At 52.2% G+C, this 22,648-nt stretch overlaps 1 protein-coding gene and 1 long non-coding RNA gene across 2 annotated transcripts; both read right to left on the reverse strand.

Moving 5' to 3' along the window:
- Window positions 1-3,981: 3,981 nt before the first annotated feature.
- On the reverse strand, window positions 3,982-13,660 carry LOC135577022 (uncharacterized). The gene is made up of 4 exons (XR_010468626.1): window positions 12,230-13,660; window positions 12,056-12,128; window positions 6,789-11,810; window positions 3,982-4,823 (listed from the first exon to the last, which is right to left on the reverse strand). It is a non-coding gene; the product is annotated as an uncharacterized LOC135577022 (long non-coding RNA).
- A 3,639-nt stretch (window positions 13,661-17,299) lies between these two features.
- Window positions 17,300-22,304, reverse strand: LOC102093899 (gastrin-releasing peptide). Its single transcript, XM_065044484.1, has 3 exons — window positions 21,979-22,304; window positions 21,146-21,396; window positions 17,300-17,691 (listed from the first exon to the last, which is right to left on the reverse strand). The coding sequence occupies exons 1-3, from the start codon at window positions 22,121-22,123 to the stop codon at window positions 17,638-17,640; spliced, it is 450 nt and encodes a 149-aa protein (XP_064900556.1). The 5' UTR covers window positions 22,124-22,304; the 3' UTR covers window positions 17,300-17,637.
- Between the last annotated feature and the right edge of the window lie 344 nt (window positions 22,305-22,648).

The following is a 22,648-nucleotide window of genomic DNA, read 5'->3' on the forward strand; positions in this document are numbered from 1 at the left end:
CTGTACTGCATAACTTCACAGTGTTACATTAAATTGTCTCAACTTAGTAGTAGGTAAAATAAAACTACTTTTGTGTACATCAAACTTGCTATCAACTCTTCTGTCATTTGACTGATTGTGCCTGTTTTATATGATACTTTGTAGGTGTTTCATAAATGTCACCAAGCATGAAATCTCCTGAGTACTTGCCAGCACTCCATAGCCGAGGAACAAGGTTTCCCAGATAGATCACTATATGGTTGTTTCTTAATTACCATAACGTCAAAGAGTAAAACTCGGTTCAGTTTGTGTAATCGCTCTGTACGGAATGGCTCTGCCAGTTCAGCCACTCGTTTCCCTCAGATGAAGACAAAGATGAACTCATCACATTGTATGTGCATATATACATGCACACATACAAACTTGCACATGTATAAATATCTATTTTAAACTTACATTGGCTAAGTGGTGAAAAGTCTGGGGATATCAAACTTCAAAACATTTGATTTTAAAAGACAGCAAATCACCACTTTTCTTCATCGCTTCCCTTTGTGGCCCTTGCACTTTCACTGTTAAACTCATCCTTCTTGGTTTTGATTAATCAAACCACATAAGGTTTGATTAATGCCAAGGAAGTTTGACACACACACGTGAACACGTGTGTAACTGTATCTGTCTGCGAAGCCCCCGTGCAGTGCAAACTGCATTAAAGTCTTCGTCGAAGCCCATGTGGGGTGCGATGCCCAGTGCCGAGATCACCGCGGTGGCGCTGAGGTACCTTCTGTGTGAGGAGGCGCGACCCCTGCCACAGACACCGCTCAGCACGCGTGCTCACGGTAAAGCCCAGGCGGCTTTCAGGATCTGGTGGCATCCAAAGATTTTAGCGTGATTACTTGGCTACATTAGCAATTGTGCACGGAGGATTTTTAAAACCTCATTTGAAAACAGAAACTCACTTATTTAAAAGTCGTCTTTCCAGGCATAGAAAGCTGCCCTGCAATCCACTGGGACACACAGGAAAACATCCAGAGACTCCCAGATTATGAACATTATAGCTGAGACAGGGAACTAACTGTCCCTTCAGGTTGTTCTGACTGCACGAACTCACTAGAGAAAACAAAAGATACTTCCTGTTTGTAAGAACTGTATTGAATTCTGTCCTGAAAATTAAGTTTTCATTCAAATACGGTAACAGGAAAATGATGGTTCAGCAAACAGAGAACAGAAAATGGCTTACTGGCCTGGAACCTGCTTGGACTGGCAGGGACTGACAGCCTTCTCTAGTCGAGAAAATATGTGCTAGCGTCAGTCCTGTTACCAACAGACAGGCACTAGGAAAGCATTAGCATATTTGCTGGAAGTTTCAGCAGAAACACCAAAGAACATGTAAATATGTTCTTGCTTAGCACCTGCTAATCTCTCACACGTCTAGAATGTATCTTCATAAATACTTCCGTGGGTGATGAGCCATTGGCAGAATGATGAATTCCATAGAATCATAATGAATTAGATACCTCAGCTGTCTCAGATCCCGCCAAGCAGTAGATGATACAGTTTCTCTGTCGTTATTCTTAGAAAAATGCCATCATATTTCCAGAGGTCCCAGCAGTGAAGTGAGATATAGAGTGGATATAGAGTATGGGATCTGTCCTTCCTCCTCTGATATTTGAGCCTTTGCTGAAGAGTCCCCGTTGGGAGGGTGCAGGGAAAGGGAGGAAACAAAGGAGGCCACAGTGACCACTGTCATGCTAATGAGCACCTGAGGTATCTTGTGTTGAACCCAGGAATTCTAAGCAGAAATACAGGTGACTGTATCTGTAACTAAAGTGTAAAACACAAATACATCTTATACCAAAAGAAATCTCCAGTACAACTGGTAGACTGCACTTACCTGTCTAGTTTCTTCCCACCTCAATGTGAATGATTAGCATGTGAGTTTTATGTATATCCATGAAAGCAAACATTTGCACACAGATCCACATTGGTTTGTGTTTCAGAACAGACAGGGGCATGCTAAAACAGACTGTGTTTTTTGCATTGGCTGTGTTTAAATGTATGCGTAGTGAGTCAAATGCTGCAAAGTCTGACTACCTAGGAGAAGCTCATAATTGCTAAACCAGACATTAGACTTCTGGTGACAATGCTCCGTCAGTGGTGATATAGACGTTGACATCTCCAGAACACAGAACTCGGGGATTCTTATCACTAACGATAACGTTCAGAAGCATGAACTGCTGTAGGGCCTAAAGAAGAGAGCTGCTTGTTCCCGGACTGGTGTTTTTGCCAACCTCAAGCCGCCTTTCCCCTCCTTTTCTGTGACACCTATATCGGAAAATGGATCTTCTGTGCCCAAGTGTGCTGCTGCTCGGTAGAGAGGCAGTGTGTGCGTCAGGTGGAAAAGAACCATTAAATCACGTTGTTCCAGTGAACTTTGTGAAACTGAGGCACTCCACTGGCTTGCTGACACAGAGCTTTGTTCCCTGGAGACCTGAGAAAGGGAATTTCCACTCGGCAGTTGTGGTGAACAGCTGGCCTGGCACATCTGCCGAACACACAGCAAGGAGGAGCCACGACACCGGGCGCAGACGGAGAACGCGAACTGCATTTGTCCAAAGGGCACGTTCTGCTATCGTGGGATGGTGACTGAAGATCCTTCTGTGCTGGGGTCTTGCCTGCGGGACTGATGAGTTTTCCTCAGCAGGTTGCAAGCTTCACACACACTGCCTTAAAATCACCAGAGTGAACGGTGCTGTGCCTCCAGAGCACACTGAGCCCCAGAGCACACTGAGAACTGACACATCTGCAGACCGTTCACTTCCAGAGACAGGACAGTGCCCCACAAGTAAGGTAATAAAGAGAGTGATTATGGATTTAGATAACAGTATAAAACCAGTACAAAATTTACCTCGTGCTATGTCAATAAAAGATTAAGGACATGTAAGCAACTCCTAAGTGCTGCTTTGGAACCAACACTCGCAACAAGTGTTGGTCTGTCAGGACAGACGTACGTCCCGTCAGCCGTGTGTGCGACACCAGAGCACGGCCAGGAAAGGCGCCCTCAGGGCACCCGTGCACCGGCCACCCCCCGTTCCGGTCCCTCAGGGCACCCCTGCACTCCCCACCCCCCGTTCCGGTCCCTCAGGGCACCCGTGCACCGGCCACCCCCCGTTCCGGTCCCTCGGGGCACCCCTGCACCGGCCACCCCCCGTTCCGGTCCCTCAGGACACCCCTGCACCGGCCACCCCCCGTTCCGGTCCCTCAGGACACCCCTGCACTCCCCACCCCCCGTTCCGGTCCCTCAGGACACCCCTGCACTCCCCACCCCCCGTTCCGGTCCCTCGGGGCACCCCTGCACTCCCCACCCCCCGTTCCAGTTCCTCAGGACACCCCTGCACTCCCCACCCCCCGTTCCGATCCCTCAGGACACCCCTGCACTCCCCACCCCCCGTTCCGGTCCCTCAGGACACCCCTGCACTCCCCACCCCCCGTTCCGGTCCCTCAGGACACCCCTGCACTCCCCACCCCCCGTTCCGGTCCCTCGGGGCACCCCTGCACTCCCCACCCCCCGTTCCGGTCCCTCGGGGCACCCCTGCACTCCCCACCCCCCGTTCCGGTCCCTCAGGACACCCCTGCACTCCCCACCCCCCGTTCCGGTCCCTCAGGGCACCCCTGCACCGGCCACCCCCCGTTCCGGTCCCTCGGGGCACCCCTGCACCGGCCACCCCCCGTTCCGGTCCCTCAGGACACCCCTGCACTCCCCACCCCCGTTCCGGTCCCTCAGGACACCCCTGCACCGGCCACCCCCCGTTCCGGTCCCTCAGGACACCCCTGCACTCCCCACCCCCCGTTCCGGTCCCTCAGGACACCCCTGCACTCCCCACCCCCCGTTCCGGTCCCTCGGGGCACCCCTGCACTCCCCACCCCCCGTTCCAGTTCCTCAGGACACCCCTGCACTCCCCACCCCCCGTTCCCGTCCCTCAGGGCACCCCTGCACTCCCCACCCCGCGCTCCGGTCCCTCAGGACACCCCTGCACTCCCCACCCCGCGCTCCGGTCCCACCGGACGGGGCAGAGGCACCGAGGGCTGGGCCGGCCACGCTGAGCAGAGGTGAGTTACACCGGCCCCATTTTTGGCTCTACCAAGGAGGTGCTTGAGCCCGGCCTATGTTCTCCAGCTGGAACACAGGGGGTCTGGGGTTGGTTTTGCTTTTTTTCCTGAGATCATGCAATAGCATTTTAGCCTTAGCAAAGCTTTATAAAGTTGCTTCCAGAGGCAAAACACTCTCCCTTCAGCAATGTGCCCCTGGAAACAACGGAGGGGAAAACTGCTGGGCATCCTAGACAGCATCACCTTTTCTCACGATTTCCATTTATCAAATCGGTGAAGGAAAGGTGTATTTACAGAAAGTGTAAGCAATATTTTGATTAACCAACTCCATGTCCGAGACACCTGGAAGCAATAGAGTTGTTTGTTTGGGGTTTTTTGACTGAAAAGTTTCTTAAAATGTAACACAATTTTAAAGAGACAATTAATATTTTGACCCCAGTTATTATTTTCTTAATTTCCCTGTCTCACCCTTGAGGATTCTCACTCGCTCCTCCTCCTAGTCCAGAAATTTGTGTATGAAGGGTATTACTTAATTTCAATTAGAATGTTAATTACAGAAGACAAGTGGTTACTGAATCTTGCACCATAATTAATCAACCTGATATTTACTTACTGCATTGTTCATACTGGATTAAGCTGTAGCTGGACAAGCAGGGCAAGGGAAGTGAGTGACAGGAGCATTATCATGGCACACTGCCTCCCATTGGGAAAGTTCATCTTCTTTCTGAAAGAGACGCCTTCAGGGATCATGTAATTTGAATTCCCTGTGAATTTAGTGTCATCTTAGCTTGACCAGCTCTGGAAGAACATATTAACCTCCTCTTGTGATTTTCAGAAAACCATTCTAATTTAGCAAGTAATTAAGGGTCACATGTAGGATAAAGAGCTAGATAAGCTTGGATTACGCACAGGAAGCTTTGTTTCCAAGGCAACCCGAGCAGGGGGGGTGTTAATGCTGAGGTCAGTCAGTTAATGAACTGGGAATGGTCACTGGCTGCAAAATGTATTAGAACTGGGGAAATGAAACTAACAATTGCATTACCATTTAATGATTTGATGATAGAAAACAAATGCCTACAAAGCTAGTTATTGCTGAAAATACTGGAGACAAAGGTTACAGGCAGCGAGGCCGTTCTGCTAAGTGAGGTCACGAGAAGTCCAAAACAATGACGCTCGACAAACCCCATTTTTTTAGCGCTGAAATTACTTTAGTCACCGTTCACGGGTTTCACGGCTTCCCAGCGCGAAGCTGTCGGTGCCTGCGCAAGCTGCTGCTGACAGCCGCGCTCCCCGCTGGACGCTCGGCCCGTCCCGCGGTCCGTCCCGCCGGAGGTCGCTGCCCGCGCCGCGCCGCCAGGGCGCAACGGCCGGTGGATTACGCGCTGGGGAGCCAGGCAGCGGCGCAGCCTGCGATGCCGCACACCCTTAGGGCTCTGGACTAATCTCATGGAGATTTGACAGGGCAAGCACACAAACATCACGGGCACGGATAAAATGTCCAACCGGCTCATATGTAGCAAACATAAGCTGATTTACTAAAACATTAATATTTTAGATCCAGAATCTTCCATGTTGTTTTTTTTTTCCCTGCAAATCTCATAATCTTAATTTTTACACTTTACAAGCAGTGTACAGGCTCAGTCTCCATCTCCTTTTCCTGATAATCAGCAGAGTTTGACAAACAAAGGTTGTGCTCCCATATTGCTGTGATGACTTACTGCAAGAACTTCTTTGCTTTTCCTCCTATGTTTCGGAACGCCCAGATGCACCCTCTAAACCGGGGTCAACAACAGCGAGTGCCAGAGCCGGTCAGAGGCGGCGCAGTCCTCACTGCCTCACCCAGAATTCATACCTGATGCTTCCGGGACCGTGCTGAGCTGGCGCCTGGTGCTGCGTGCACTGTGGCTCCTGAGCACTCTAGTGTGCTCCTCGTTACTGCTGTGCCCATGAGCTTCCGGTCATCGCAAACCAAGGGAGCGGCGCTAACAGCAGCACCCTGCCTGATGCTGCGCTTGAGCTTTGGAAGAGGCAGTGGCGCAGGTGTGAGCCCTTCATTAACTAGTGAGATACAGCCCCGGTGGGCACAGGGGGAGACTCAGACATCAGGTGCCTGTTGCTTTGTGTGCTTTGCTGACAGCACACCGTTTCTTTTGCTCTCACCTACTTCAGGCAGCCCAATTCATACGCCTTCCTCTAAAGCCAGCGAGTCCGGTTCACCACATCACCATCACCACAGCGCTCGCGGCTGCTGGCTGCGCCCGCGGTGCCTCGTGCCACGAACGCTGCAGCTCGTGGGCCTGACCCACCCGCAGCTTCGGCCCTGGGCAGCCCACGCAAAGGGGTTTGAAGGGACAGGAGAGAAACCTGTCCACCCTTCCACAGGATAGGTGCTTTCCAAACTTGGAGCCTTTTTGGAGCCTTCTGTGATACTTTTAAGGTATTTCCTTTGGAAATGGTAATTTTTCATTTTCAAAGATTATCTGGTATATGTTAGAGTCCTTTGCTGTCACCCTTTGCACCTTTTCCCTTCACATGAAGTTTGTAAGCAGACTTTACCTCCTTTAGAGACAACTCGCCTATTAAACATCACTGCAAGTGAATTTGTGCTGAATTAACATTCCCAGAGTGATGAATATTGAAGAGGAGACATTTTCAGACAAAGCAGCAGGCAGGGGACGGGGAAGGCGGGGAGGTTTTCTTACCTGCCTGTCCTGGGCTGCTGCTCTCTCTGGGGACAGTTTGATGGCAGCAGTGGTGGACAAGCGGCTCCGGTGCTTCCCACTTTGCACACACGGTGCTGTGCCGCGGTACTGAGCGCACACGGCCATCTGCTCCCTCTCACGCAGGGACAGCTGCCAAATTCCCTCCAAGGTCAAAGATGAGAGATTCATTGCGCACTGGTGGCAGGAGCCGCTGGCACAGGCTCGCAGATGAGATGGCCTGGAAATGCATTCGGGAACTAATCCCAGCAGGAATCCAAAGATGCTTCCGCTCTAACAGGTACAATAGTAACTACAAATGTGGTTTTGCCTCTGACACACCTACTCCATGCACTTCGCAACCACTAAACTACTCACCACTTGTGCAGGAAGAGATAAGGCTTCCAGACCCAAACCTACCAACAAGAGGAGATGGTTTAAGGCACCTTTAATCCCCTCATTAGCAGCAGCTGATGAGATATGCCATCCCATGGGCTCAGGCGAGTGGTGCCCCCTTTACCTCATTTAGATGTGATAGGGCTGCCTGTGCCCCTGAGCTGCAGCTGCAGCAGCCAGAGCAATGAAGCCATCGCTCATCAGGACCAGGAATGCCAGGAGCCAGCGAAGGACCCCAGCCCTCTCTGCTGTTTGTTCCTTATGAACAGGATCACCTTCACCTTCAGAAAATGAAGGTCATTCCTATTTAAACGGGTGCACAATTGGCCGTGCTTGTTGGGAAGGAAGGGGGCCTGGGAAGCGTCTTTCCCAACAGCAGCAAGGCAAAAGGTAAACTGGAAGAGGAAGTGGAAAGAGAAGACGTCTAAGGATTACATCTTGGCAGGCACAGCATGCAATGCCACAGCTCACGTCACGCTGCCTTGTGGTAAACCAGAAGCTATTAATCCCATGGGAAACAAAGGAAACCCGAGGGACGGCCTCCCGCAAGCATTCAGCGAGAGCGCCGCGGGCAGCGGTGACGAGCGCGCGTCCCGGCGGCACAGCGTGCCTGCCCCTGGGAACACACAAACATTGTCAAGTGCATCAGTCGCAGAAGAAAAAACAAAATATTTGCTCAATTAGCCTTAAGGGATCCAAGCTTTTTTTTCAGCTCTGCATCTTTTGTGACTTCTTAAAGCAAAGAGCTCTGTTTTGTTGCCTGTTTTATAGATGGATGGTTCTAGGAACACATGTTTAGAGGAATTAATTGCAACTTTGTTCCCTAGGAAGTTTCTTTCTACCAGCCAGCAAGAAACCCCCCATCTTCATGACAACTGAAAGAAAATCAAGGGACCACGTGTTAGAGTGAAAAGAATCCAGTTTAAAATGTCAATAGGGGTACAAATTACCAGGCATAAACACATACCCAAGTAACTGGTTGTTTGCAAACTAATTGGTTTTTCTAACTGCGTTATACACAGCCAAAACCAACCCAACCCAACCCAGAAGTGAGCAAAGGGAGGGCCCTGAGCCTTTATTTCTCCTCAGCATCAATAGATCATCTGAGTCATCTTAATAAAAGGTGCATTGTCGTCTTAGGCTGACTGTGGGTTTTACAGGTTTAACTGCACGTTCCTCTCCTTGTCCACAGGAAGCTGCTCGGCAGCTCCGAAGGACTCAGGGAGCTGCCTGGCGGTCCTGAGCCCGCGACGGGGAGGACGAAGCGGTCACCGCCCGCAGCCGCTCCCCGAGTCCCCAGGTACCGCCTGTGAAACACGGAGCCCTGCAGCTGCGCATAAAACAAACTGTATGTAAAGAAACCCATCAACAGCACAGACTCTGTTGAACACAGGCATTTGCAATATCATTCTCAAAAAGCTTGCAGAATTATTTTTGCGTATTGCCAGGCAACATCAGCGATAGCCCAGGTGCTTTCTGTGCTCTCCTTTAGGACTCGAGTACTTTAGTAGTGGGGAACTTCAGAATTGGTTTAGAAACGCGGGAGGCAGTATCAACCCACCTACAGGATATGCGTAAAATGCAGAGGACCCAATGTTACTCAACATCTTTTTTAGGAGGTGTACATAGTTATGGCAAAAGTAGGACCTCTGGATCCAGCTGTAGTAGCAACAGGTTTAACACTACACGCTCTAATCACAATACTTCACATAAAGCTGGCAAAAAATCATTTTAAAAAGCTAAAACCATGCCAAGCATTAAAAAAAAGAAAAAAAAATATTTCTTTTCTTCATGGGGTTCAAATTATTCAGGGTGTTTCTGTATCCATGTTGTTACTGAAAATGTTGTCGAAGTTATTAACTACATACCCAAATTAAGTAACTATATTAAGAATATTTTCAAAACACAAAATTACCAAAAGACTAAGCATGTAAACATTTTTAAAGTCAGCGCTTTCCAGATTTATTTTTTGATACAAGCCCATGTGCTGAAAATGAGGTCATTGAGAGCGTCCCCCAACACCTGCTGCTGCTGGCGTGTAAATCACGGCGGCACACACAGTGGGGAAGGTGACAGCAACCCGGCGACAAAAGGCCTGTTGCTGGGCTCGGTGCTGGTCGCAGGCGGGGCGGGGGGGCGGGGAGCCTGGTGACAGCCGAGCGCGGCGGTCCGGCCAGCGGTGTCCGCGGGGTGACCCACGGCACGGGCACTGACACAGACCCACTGCCGCGGACACGCGTGCCCCGAAACGGGAGCGCTGCTGCTGCTGGCGGGCACCACTGACCGCAGCTGCTCAGCCTGACACAGGCGTCTGGGCTATTTCTAACCAGCCTAGACCTCGGTTTAACACCACAGATATGAGTTTGAAATAGAAACCTTTCCAGCCTAGTCCAGCCTGCAGGCTGTGGGTGCAGAGGCACAGCTGTCACCTGCGTGTGGCTGCGATGCCACATCCACCACGGCGCGGCGGGTGGCTGTGCGAGGTCCGGCTGTCACGCCGGAGGGCGCCGGCCTTGCCCTGGGCCAGCAAGGGGCCATGGCGAGCAGCTCACCTGCGAGTCGCAAAGCGGCGGTTCGGCCCGCCAGCCTGCAGACCTCACCTCAGCACCCTCCTCAGGACCGTGTGAACACCTCCGGAGCGAGTCCTCCGTGCGCCACCGGCCCGCGCCCCGCCGGCAGCCCCGCCGGGCTCCGCACCGTGCGGCGGGTCCCGCGCGGCGCCCCCGCCCCTCCGCGGGGCCGGAGCGCTGGGCGTCCGTCTGTCCGTGCGTGATCTGCGCCCGGCGTTGCCCCTTCGCTCACACAACTAAATCCTCCCAGCCATCGCCTACATTCAGACATTTCCCTTCGCGTTTTTGTTTACACCACCAGGATGGCACGTCCGTATGTGCTGGTGCACACATTCGCATGGGCTGTCTTAGCTCTGGTATGATTTTTTTGAGGTTGGTTGGTTGGTTTGGTTTTTCTTTTTTGCTAAGCCCTCATTAACTCCACTCACGCTGTCTTACTCTGTTTGCCAGTGCTTAAGTAGTGCTTTTTTTAAAAAGCAACCAATTAGCACCTCATCAGCTCCAATTAGAGGAGACAAAAGCAGTGTAAAGATAACTCAATGAGAGGGGGTGGCACAACATCATGTAATCGCTTAGGACAGCGGTGCGCATTCACGGCGCTGCCCGGGCCGGGCCTATTCACCTTTTCTTCTTCCCTCTGGACGCATTTAAGACCTTGTTTTTTCTGGGAAGCCGGGCCTCCCAGGAGTCCCAGAGTCCCCATTCAGGGCTACCTGTTTACAGCTCACCGAACAGAAGGACCTAAACAATCCTATATTGTACGCCTTGTGCTTCCTTAAACTTAGGCCTCCACAATGGCATGTTTTCAGAAGCTGGGCAGAATAAGTTAAAGGCTGGCTTTATACTCATTAAGTGTTCTGCTTGTACTGTCTTCTAATTACATGGCAGAGCAACAATGTATTTTTTTTCTCAATGGAGTTCTTTGGAGCAGTTAATTTGGTGCCTGTACTAAATGCCCCAAAACATTAATTAGTGTGGAAGGAACCCTAATTTCCTCAGCGGCTTTCCTCTCCATTTACTTCCCTTGTTTTCACATAGGCTTGGATGAGCCTCTATAATGAAATTACCTCATTAATGCCTTTATTCTTGCAGAGTAACTCATTCAAGATCTACCATTTAGTTTTAATTTAATGCTGTCAAAAGCAAAAGGTGCATTCATGTATTTGATTAGTGCATTTTTTTCTCTCTAAAGAGTGGACAGATTTAAATTATTAAGATGGCAAGTAGTGAGTTATAATTGGATACAAGCAGCACTTCAGCGAATATTAAATGCTTTCAAAGCCTGGCCTATGTGGTCTGCTGACTATTAACTGTGTCCAGTGAGTTACTCTGTGGGTTTTGAATTAACAGCACCTTAGCTACTCTGAAGCAAATTAAGTTCAATTTTGTTTATAAAAACCGGTGAGGCTGCATTATCAACACGACATTCAGTTGTAGCAGAGTTCAGTTTTGCCCGTTGTCCTACAGTGACCCCATCCCTGGTTAGCACTGCTAACGTGGGGCCGCATCCTGCGCTCCACAGTCACGCGGGGCCTGGCTGGAGACTTGCCTTTGACCTTTCATTTGCAAGAGCTGCCGAGTTCTGAACGTTGCCCAACAGAACCCACCTAGGCCACTCTTGCCCGCACTGATTGTTTGCTTGCAGAGTACGGTGGCATAAGTATGTCTGCTATTGATGGTGAATGCACAGCAGCAAGCAGTTTAAGGACCAGCAGCTGAGCAGGCAGGATGTAACATCTGATCCTTTATCTTTAGCTCGCCCTCTTCTTCCCCTTTTCACTCACAATTCATATCATAAAATACCTGAGATTCACCATAGAGACATGTTGTCAGAAGACTGACCCCCTGCTCTGCATAGCGTGTACATATTCCAGTTTGTAGTGTGGCTGCACTCCTGCCTGAGGTCGACAGTCAGTGTCAGGTCCGCGGGGACAGGCGCTCTGCGGGGCTCAAAGCCGCTCCCGGCCTTCTCCAGATGTCCAGGGCCTTTGGGTTTTAGGATCTTACAGCCCTCTGGGCCCATGTTCCAGTGTTCACCCACTTCCATAGCGATATTTTCCTTATGTAATTAAAAGGAAATTATTATATTTTCAATGCAAACATGAAATATTATATTATAACTTGCTATAATGCTTTATAAATAGCATAAATTAAAACTATTATAATGTATTACGTATTTATAAATATTCAATATATTATATATACGATGCTTGTATAATATACAATTATTATATTATTATCTTATATAATTTAAAATACATATAATTATGTTATATACATTTATTATAAGAGTATGCAGCTTACCTTTCTCCGGGCCCTTTCCCTATAGAGTACGTGTATTCAGGCCCTGCCTTGTGGCTGCGGTGACTGCTGGTGGCTGAGGGAGGACAGAAGGGAAGTGACAGGTGTGACCCTGCACTGCCATGTGAAAAACTCCCCTCTGCTGCCACCCTTTGCAGTGCTTTGGGACCAACTTACTCGGCCTTTGGTTCAGATGGTGCATTGGCTACATCCAGTCCAGGTGAGACAGTGCCAGTGTGAGCCCGCGGAGCACAGACCAGACCCGTTCCCATTACCTGACTCATAACTCTGGGTTTCCGCTGGTTTTCATCTAAGGGCCATCCGGCCGGAAGACATGGAGGATGCGAGGGTTTCCTGGCACGGGCACCTCTCCGTTTCGGGCTGCCCGAGGCGGAGCGGCTGCAAGCTGCAGGAGCACACGCTGCCTGCCGTGGTGTCAGGGTGCACGGTGTGGTTCGGAGCACAAAACCCACAGAAGGCAGCTGCGAAATGCCAGGGAACCGGTTCTGGTAGAATCTCTCCTGCCCATCGTCAGCGGGTGCTGCTGCCCTGTGCTGCAGCAAAACCCCCTCAGACTGCCGCTAGGCGGGGGCCCGCACTGCGGGCGCTGCAGCCGCGCGGCGTGAGCGACTGGGCGCCAAAAGCTGAGCCGGCCCTCTGGCTCTGGCTTATTTTGCAGTGAGAACATGCCATAAAATCCTGTTTCTGTTCTAGGTCAGCTAAGAACAGTGTGGGTGGCTCATGAAGAGCCAGCTGAAGTCAAATCGTCATCCAGAGACTAAGTGTTTCTCCACACCACGCGAAGGCCCGGTCCAGGGAGTGTTCTCCGTGTGACGCGTGCTGTCAGAGCCGGGCTTCTGCACGCAGCGGCTTTCTCTGCCGGGTCCCTGTTAGTCCAGTGACTGAAACAGATGCTCAAGAAGCGAGATAGCTGGTCCAATTCTCACCTCACCTCCAGGAAACGTGCACATTTCAGATCACCCCACCACGTCTGTCTAGGAGAAAGGAGAATGAATGGTTCTTTCTCTCCACTTCTCTCTTTCTGAAATATGGCATTACATAGAAAAAGAGTCAGAGAGAGCAGACGAGACCGCCAGGCTGGGAGCTAAAGCTGTGTTTGGTCTCTGTCCTGAGAACTGTCCCTGCGTTTTATGCTTGTATGATTATCTAACGAAATGTTACAGGGTGTTTCAGAGAGATGGACTCGGCTGGCAGGACGAATGGACGCGCACGGGCCGTGTTCTTCCCACCTTTTCCTCTGGAGCGCGTGTTCCCCGTGCTCTTCCCCTCCCGGGAACAGCCCGTTCCCTCACGCTGCTGGTGCCGCTGACAAGCGCTCCGCGGCCCCGCGGCTGTCTGTGCGCTGGCAGAGGCACCTAGTGGCAACAACCGGACATTCTGCGCCCTGCCCTTTCCAGCGGTGAGAGCTTCTCGTTCGTGGGCTGCAGAGATACAGCGATTTCCAATTGAGCGCATCTTTTTGGAACACCTTGTATAACACTGGGAACAGAGACAGGAACCCGGAGTCCCCTCTGCTGGTGACTGTCCCCATGCAGATCACCAGCACTGGAGCCACCCAAGGGGCTCGGCTGCTGCTCCTGCTGCTCCGGGGAGTGTCAGACACGGAGAGGGGAGCCCGTTCACCGCGACAGCCCGTTCACCACAACAGCCCGTTGTACGAAGTGAGACGGGGTAAGACTGAGCGGCTACAGACAGCGGCTCAGGCAAAATCTGAGCTTAATGTGAGTGCTGATCCCGAGCCTTATTAGTATTTGCCACAGCCTGAAGACACTGTAGGATACACAGATAGAACAAGGATCAACTGAAGCTGACAGTTCAAACACATTTTTGTTCCTCGGCAAGTATGGAACAAAAAGAAGACCAGATTCTGGGTGCACAGGGCAGACATAAGGAGAGAAACAGGGGAAAGACGTAAGTAGGGTAAAAGGCCAGCGAGCGCTCAGGCAATGAGCTGGGCCCCGGCGTCTTAGGGGTGTTTGTGGTCCCGAGGGAGACGGCAGCACGGCGGGCTGGCCTGGCTCCTCCGCTGCCCGCGGCACACGCAGCGCGCTCCTCGCAGACGTGCTGTCGGCAGCACTGGCGCACTCCTCGGCAGCCGCCCCGCCTTTGTGCCATTGCACTCCTTGTGGGACCAGGAGTTACCCAGGTTACAAACAGCACACCCTGCTCCCCGCTTCGCTAGCAGGGGAATCTGCATTTCCCTGTTGGAGTTCACTGCACTGTCCCACATCCCTCCACTGGCACTGCTGGGCAGGAGGAAGCAGGATGAGCAGCAGAGAAGGACAAGACAGGCTGAACACGCCTTGGGCACTGATGGAAATGCTGGTCTCTCCTTGCACAGGAGACAGTTTAAAGCAGCTTTAAGGAAGGACACACACCTGAGGAGCACGCCTTTGCCACCCATTTATCAAGAAGGATTCCTAACACAGGCAGTCAGTTGCAAACCAGAGAACTAACTACCCACTGGTGAACGATTACTGGTCAGAGCTCTTAGACTCCACTCAGAGAACAGGTTAGCGAGGAGAGCACAGTGCAGGAGTGCCCCCTTTTGCTGCAACAAGGTTTCCAGAGCTGGGAGGGAGCCGCACACAGTGGGAAAGCTTCACGGCACCGAGAGATGCGAAAGGGGAGGCTGGAGAGGCCAGGAGCGTGAGTTACAGAGCACTGACACTGGAAGAACGGCACAAGGAGACACAAGAGACGTGCAGCCATAGGGCAGGAGGGTGAGCAGGCAGAATCTCTGCATTACTGTGGCCAGAAAAGCACCCTTAGTGTCCGCAGGCTGCAGGGTAGTGCATCGCTCAGCATGGCAAAGAGTTGGAGCAGGGATGGCAGGTCCGTGTCGCACAGCGCGAGAGCACCAGGGACACCCGGGTCTGATGCGTCAGGCACAGTCCGGCGGGACAGCTGGCGGTTTGCCGGCGGCAGCACACGGGCTCAGCTGCTCTCTGCAGCCCGTCCCCGTCGTCCCCGTGAAGCTGTCAGGCGTGGAGAGGGCTGGTTGGGAGCAGGGAGCTGTGGGGACAGGAAAGTGTAGGACAGCGGGATTCCTATCATTGAGATGGGTAATGCGAGTTAAATACAACACCAAGCTTCACTACAGTCCTCTAGGAAAGATGACAAAAATTAAACGTTCAGAGAAATGGGTCTGTCCGCAGCCTGCACTTCACTCTCTGGATCGCAGGAATCATATTGCTTAGATGCGCTTATCTACCTGTCTCTGCCTTCCACTCGATGATGCCCTTAAAGGCTTCTCAAGTCAGATCGAGTCCTACACTGACAGGATCTTTCCTTCCATCTGCTGGAACCCCGGACGCGATCTACACTGCATGCAGTCCCTGCACCGGTGAATTCCTCCGTATGACCTGGGCTATGCAGAGGACCTGGTCAAGTCTTCTGTTTGGTTTGATCTTTTGATCTTTTTGAGCCCTGACACAGCCAAGCATTCAGCTAAATGAGCATTTCACTATGAATAGCACAAATATTATAATTCCAGTATGTATCTACAGCAATTGATTGAAACATTTATAATGAAGGCCTACAGGAACTAAAGGTGGGTGAACAAGAGGAAAATGTTCTTTGTAGGGCTAGGTTGGGGTATTAAGACAACCCTGCTAATTGTAAGCAGGTCAGCTGTTCTGCGTGGAGTCAGTAACACGCAGACACTGATGTTCTGCTTAGCCCAGCAACAGTGAGGTGGTTACAGGGAAAGCAGGCTGAAAATTCACGTCACCTGGTGAGAGAATGTGGTCTAAGTGCCCAGCACTGGTGGGCTGAGTGGCTGCCGGAGAAAGCTGGCGATTAACGCTATGCTTTGGTGGAAAGGGTTTACGTTCCACTCAGGTCTGTGGCTTATATATTCACCTGTGAAATACAAGGGGGTTGATAGAAACAGCCAGTAAAACCTGTTGTTTTCCCAACAGACAGCAGGAGGTGACATCAGGGTGATGACAAGCTATAGGGTGATGGTTTCTGTTTGAAAATACTCAATGCATGTTGTTTTTGAAGAGCGTCCATCAGGGAGCCAGAACAACACCCTTCCAGAAAAGGAAATGAGCAGAAAAAAGTACCTGACTAAGCTGCTGTTCTATGGGCTCATTGCTTTGTAGTGAAAGAACTGGGTGACTTAAAGGAACAGGGAATAAACAGGCTCAGGAAAGATCTTCACTGGAAAGTAATAGGGGTAAATATATATGTAGGAAGGACACCTCTCCCTCACACATGCATAGATTAGGCTTCAGCAATGGAAGAAGGCCCATTTTTAACAAATTGTCTGCATAAAAGTATCTCTCACTCAAGATGCTGTTAGACAGCTGCCTGTTGGTGGCAGGAGATGAAGCGTCTGTTGCCATTTTGATCATGATACTGTTTTTCTAAACACCGAGAGACACCGACAAGAGCAAGATACAAGATCTAACTAATTTAGAGCAGTTGTGGCCACCACAGCTGTCCTCAGTGCGCAAACAGGAGGGTGTCCAAGCCCAGCACGGGCAGCTCAGCTGCCTCTGGCAGCAATGGACCCGCAGCCAAGGCCTACGGACGGGGGCCGGTCAGGAGCAGCAAGCGCTCACCTGCGCCTCTGGAAACCCCGCTGTGCTCAGCACGGGCCCCCAGGGGCCAGGTCCGTGTTCCCGGTTCCCAGCAGTGCCACCAACACCACGCCACCTCCGTCCCCGCCGCGCTCACCTGGGTCCCCGCAGCCGCGCTCCCGCAGCCCCGCGCTCCCGCGGCCCTTGTGCCGCAGCCCTTGTGCCGCAGCCCCGCGCTCCCGCGGCCCTTGTGCCGCAGCCCCGCGCTCCCGCAGTCCTTGTGCCGCAGCCCCGCGCTCCCGCAGTCCCGTGCTCCCGCGGCCCTTGTGCCGCAGCCCTTGTGCCGCAGCCCCGCGCTCCCGCAGCCCCGCGCTCCCGCAGCCCTTGTGCCGCAGCCCCGCGCTCCCGCAGCCCTTGTGCCACAGCCCCGCGCTCCCGCAGCCCTTGTGCCACAGCCCCGCGCTCCCGCAGCCCTTGTGCCGCAGTCCCGTGCTCCCGCAGCCCCGCGCTCCCGCAGCCCCGGTGCCCATCCGGCCGGGGGAGCCAGCACCAGCTTCCCCGCCAACAAAAATCACAGGCCAGGCTGCGGTTCCGGAGGGAAAGAGCTTCAGTGGGAAAATCGTGCTGTTGCATCTTTGCTACCAGCCGCGGCACAGCCAGATTCTGTTAACTCAAATGAAAACATAAACCCAGCCTCTTTATTAGTACTATTTATTGCAAATGTTGAAATGTCATGTAGTTTTGAACTAAGAGATGAACTGATTAGATAGGTAAGTCGTATAATTAATTGGAAGACCCTTCCGTGACAATTATATATATCAAAGCCATTCAAGTGAGAAAATGCAACCTTGAAAATGAAGTAGAGAGTTTAGTCATTGTTGAAACATACAAGAATATGTGTATTTAGATATTTTACACAAAGGAAATCTTGTTTACAGGAAAGAGACCTTGTTGATTATCTGATACAATCAAGTGTTTGTGAAATATAGTCTCTTACGGAAACATTACGTTTCTTCATGATTTGGAGCCCTTCTTTCAGCTTGGAGCGCTCTCTTTCATATTCACAACTTGAAGCAGATAGTCCATCATCTAATAAAAAGAGAAAAATATTATTTATAGACCAGTCCTGAGAAAAGCCATTCACTAAGTTAATAAGCCTAATACATATCTGCTCTGTGTATTCACATAACAAACACATTCCCAATAATCTTTCCAAAACAGACCTCATTTGTCTTGGTTAACGTAATAACCAACTGCCAAAAGATGAGGAAAGTCATTCCCCCAAATAATTCTGTCTGCCATCTCATTTATATAGTGTCTCATTAGTGGTAAACAGCCAAGTTATGGAAATGATTCTAAGCTTCTTTTCCAACTTACTTTTACACTTAGGCCAACTTGCAGGAGAGATTTCCCCTCTGATCCTCAACCGCTTTAGCTGTAATTTATTCACAGAACGAAGAGCAGGCGAGATCCTCGCTTGCCCGGTACTGACCGAAACCGGGCCAGAAGCCGGTTCCCAGAGCTGCCGTGCCCACGTGTGCTGCAGCTCTTTCTCTGCTCGGGGAATCCTTCAGAAGCGCTGCTTTATTCCTGCGACACGCAGAGCGCAACACAAGCACCAGGGGTAACTAACGCACTGAGTGAATCCGAGCTGATAAGCAAGACCCTGAGTTGAGTTACCTGAAGTCCATTATCCGTATTTACTTCTACGGCCGTTAGCTTTGGGAATTTCTGAGCTTAAATTTAAAATTCCGATTTTAAATCAAATCAGCTACGTTTGAAACAGTCCGTGAAAACAAAGTCCTCGTAGCACGTCTCTTCCCAGCACAGCCTGTCTTTGCTCTGTTCAGCGGGCAGGAGCGTGGGGCTGCGCAGACGGACAGACGGACTCCTCGGGTCAGCGTCTCTGCACGGGCACACGGAATCGCAGCCCCGGACGGCTCCCGGGACAGCTGCTCCACCAGCCGGCGGGAGGGTTCACCATCTACCTTCTGGGTCGCATTCCAGTACCTCAACCCAGCAGTGACCCGCTCTAAATACAGCGTCTGGTTCCTCTTACAATTAGTTTCTATTTCAAGCTCAAACACAATATGATTGGAGAAGTATTTAATGTCAAGTGCAAACTTCCTGTACACGCTGCACCTTCATTGTCGGTTTATCTGGCCATCTGCCCCGGGCCAGGGAGCTACATTCATCACCCCGTGCACAGCACCTCGGTCAGCTGGGGACAGCAGCACCTTAAAGGTGCTGTCTGACCACCTGTGCAATTTGGAACCCACACAGCCGAAAACCTGCGACACGGAACCCCTCATAGCCAAAAATCCACAACCCAGAACCCTCACAGCCAAAAATCCACAACCCGGAACCCACACAGCCAAAAATCCACAACCCGGAACCCTCACAGCCAAAAATCCACAACCCGGAACCCCTCACAGCCGAAACTCCGCGCACCAGAGTCCAAAGGCCATTGATGCTCGTGTATCACTGTCTACATGTATGACTGAATTTCATGTGTACCAGAATTCCACCTTTATACATTAAAAAGGTCTCCTTTGTTAAAAATAACAACTATCATTAGTCGAATGTTTAGGAAACTATCACAGTCCTCTAGAAAGAAAAGCACATTCCTTCCGACGGCCAGCACCTGGAAAGCGGATCTCAAAGCCATACGTCGCCTGGCTTGGAGGTGCTGGGTTTTAACTTGCTGAAGCCAAAGAGAAGCAACACATCCTGTCCTGTCCAGGCTGCGTGCAACCGGGTATTCGTGTCCGACATGGGAAAGCACAGGTTATTGTAATACTTTGATATCTTTTACTTCAGGATGGAGACTAAGTAACTGTTGAGTGCTGGAAATCAAAGGTTCTATGGAAAAATGAGGCTCTGCAAGTTTTTATGTATCTTAACCATGTGAAATACATTATTTTTTTACTAATAATGGGAGAACTCTGGATATTTCAGGCAATAATCTCATTATTCCACATATATGGTCAACATCTGACCACAAAAATATGGATATTAATTTAGGGCAAAAGTACACACATATGGATATGATTCAGCTTAACGGAGGCAACTTTCAGCCTTTCTAAGTACAATTTATTACCAGATACTTTTAGAAGACAAAACATTTCCCTTTTCACATAGCATCATGAATTTGTTCATCTGATTTGATTACAAAACTATGCACTGCAGAGCTGAAGAGATCAATTGCTTCCTTTTTAGATAGTATTGATGACTGTTATTAGAAGCATCGCTGTCACAAAGCCATAGACAGGAAGAAACCCGTGGGCAGCGTTCACACCAGTGGCAAAAGAGGCTTAAATCACAGCCTCATTTAACAGGTGCATTTTCACTCGTGTTCAAGCGAAACCCGACGTACTCACTGACTTTAGTGATCTCGGGAGGGGGGCTGGGCTGAAGCCATTGCAGCAATATTAATTACATCATATTACAGTAGACATAGGAAGAAAAAATATCTTCCCATTCATGTCTTTAAGGGGGGATATTCATCTTTTTATTCTATTTCAATGTCACCCAAGAGAATTCTGCAGCTATATCACCATTGCCATACCTGACACCTTACAAACAGGTTTCTAGCAAGTTCTGCAGTTTATGTTATGTCATTTAGACCCCGTTTACTTTCTGCCAAGCCTCACTGATATCCTCCCAAGTGTATTTTATGAGATTTTCCAAAATTGCAATAATAGCGGTGAATCTGTTGCCAAGTCTTGTTGTGATATAGCACTAACACACGCTCTCTGGGGGAAGAGGAGGTGGGTCCGAGGCGCACGCTGCAGCTTGTCAGCGCAGTGTGCTGTAAAGGGCGCAGGGGAGCGCGGCGCGCTGCGAGCTGTAAGAAAGGGGCGCAGGCGAGCGCGGAGCGCTGTGAGCTGTAAGAAAGGGGCGCAGGCGAGCGCTGTAAGAAAGGGGCGCAGGCGAGCGCTGTAAGAAAGGGGCGCAGGCGAGCGCGGCGCGCTGTGAGCTGTAAGAAAGGGCACAGGCGAGCGCGGCGCGGGCTGGGGAAACGCTGCCCTGAGAAAGTGGAGCTGGGAGCGGAAGCAGCTGCCCACCCGGCTGCTCTGTCCCGTGGTTGGCAGAACCTCACGAGCCAGGCAAACAACAGCCCGACCGGTACCAAGGGGAGTCAGCGCGGTGCAGCTTCGCACACAACACGTTCTGCTTCCTTCCCGCCCCCTCTACTCACAGCTGCTCTTCACACTGGCTTGTTCTGCTGAGCTGATGCAGAACCTGGTGCTTCTAGCAACTGAGGTGCTAGAAAAGAGTGGAACGACCAACCAACCTGAAGGGAATCAAGACACTAACATCTGCTTAATGCTTGCTGAGTTTATGCCCAGTAGCAAATTAATTAATTAATGCCTGTGAGTGACAATTTGCAATCGAGTGTACAGTCTTTACCAAATGACCAGCATACGAGATGCATTTCTGCTACTTTTCTGGACAATCACAAGTCAGAGAAAGCTGATGTGTCACTGTACAATGGAATTTGAATATATGGAGTGTTTTTTACAGGTTTTATCTTACTTACCTCTTTCCAGCTGCTGTTGTCATCTGTCTCCCAGGGGCTCCTGGCATACCAGGGAAGCCCTCCCTTTGAAAAGTGAGCACTTTGATTTTCATTTCCTTCCAGCAGCCGTAGCAAATATTTTGAGATTTCTTCCCACTTCAGATAGTCTTGCAGTTGCTTGATATTTTCGGGTAATGCTGAAAATGGGGTCTTGTTTTCTTCTTCATAGACATAAGGAAAATCTCCAGTGCTCTTTTTCCCCATTAGATGTCCTGTAGGAACAACGGTGACAGCATGAAATTAACAAAAACGCGTATAGATTTGGTTGTTCAAGCACCAGCTGGAAGTTGTTATTGACTGACGGTACGTGGGGAGCGAAGGGAAGGGACCGGGGTTCGCCCGTCGGTGCCGGCGGGACAAGATCGGCCCGGGCTGGGCTGCTCCGCGCCGAGCACGGCCGGGACCCGCTCCGGGCCGGGGGTCCGCCCGCCGCGCCTGGAGCCGCGCGGGACGGGCGGGGCCGCAGCACCGGGAGGCGGCCGGTACCGGGCGCGGCTCCGCGCTCCCCGCTCCCGGCGCCGGTGCGGGCGCCGCCGCTCCTCCGCAACCGACGGCCGGGACAGCGCAGCCTCCCGGGGATCCCGGTGGGACGCCGGGTAGTTGGAACCTTCTCCTCCCGGCCGAGCCCGCCGAGCCGCTGCCCCCTCGAGGCACGGGAGGCGGCCGCGGGAGCAGCGGAGCGCCGTCGGGGCGGCCGCGGCGCCGGGAGGGTGGAGGAGCGGCCGGGAGGGTCGGGTGGGTCCGGCCAGCCGGGGTGGGGAGGGGGCGGGCGGGCTGCCGGGTCGGTCACTTACCCACAGCCCAGTGGCTGCCGCGGGGGTAGATCTTGGTGAGCGCGGGGGAGCCCCCGGGCTGCAGGGGAGCCGCGCAGCCCTGCGCCGCCAGCAGCGCCAGCGCCAGCAGCGGCAGAGCCCCGGGCCGCCGCGGGCCGCCGCCCATCGTACCGGTGCTGCTGCTGATGCCGCTGCCGAGCCGCTCTCTGGCTCCGTCTGGGCGCAGCGCTGCCGCTGCTGCCACCGCCGCCCCCCATTTATACGGAGCCGGTACCCGGAGCTCCCGCGCCTGACGCCTCCTCACGGGGCCGGGGCTGCGGCCGCCTCCGTGCCCCCGTCCTACCTCCGGCGGGGGCGGGAGCCGCCCCGGCCCTCCGCCCGCCCCCCCGCCCCGGCAGCTCCCGGCGGGTGGAGGCGAGGGGCTGCCGGGCCGGGGCTCAGCCCTGCGCGGCGCTGGGGACCCGGGGCCGGCACCCCCTCCACGGGCTCTCCCGGGAGCGCCTCCCTGCGCGCCCGCTGCCGCCCGGCCCGGCCCGGACCCCCGCGCTGCCTCGCCCGTCTGGCCCGGGCGCGCCGGGGCTGGTCCCCGCGTCTGCCCGGCTCTGTGCCGGGACACCCGCAGCCGGCCCGTGGCGCCTCCGTACTCCGGAGGGACGGGCCAGCCTCTCCCTCGGGGGTATTTTCTCCAGTA

Source organism: Columba livia, chromosome W (genome assembly GCF_036013475.1).
Source record: "Columba livia isolate bColLiv1 breed racing homer chromosome W, bColLiv1.pat.W.v2, whole genome shotgun sequence".
NCBI lineage: Eukaryota > Metazoa > Chordata > Aves > Columbiformes > Columbidae > Columba > Columba livia.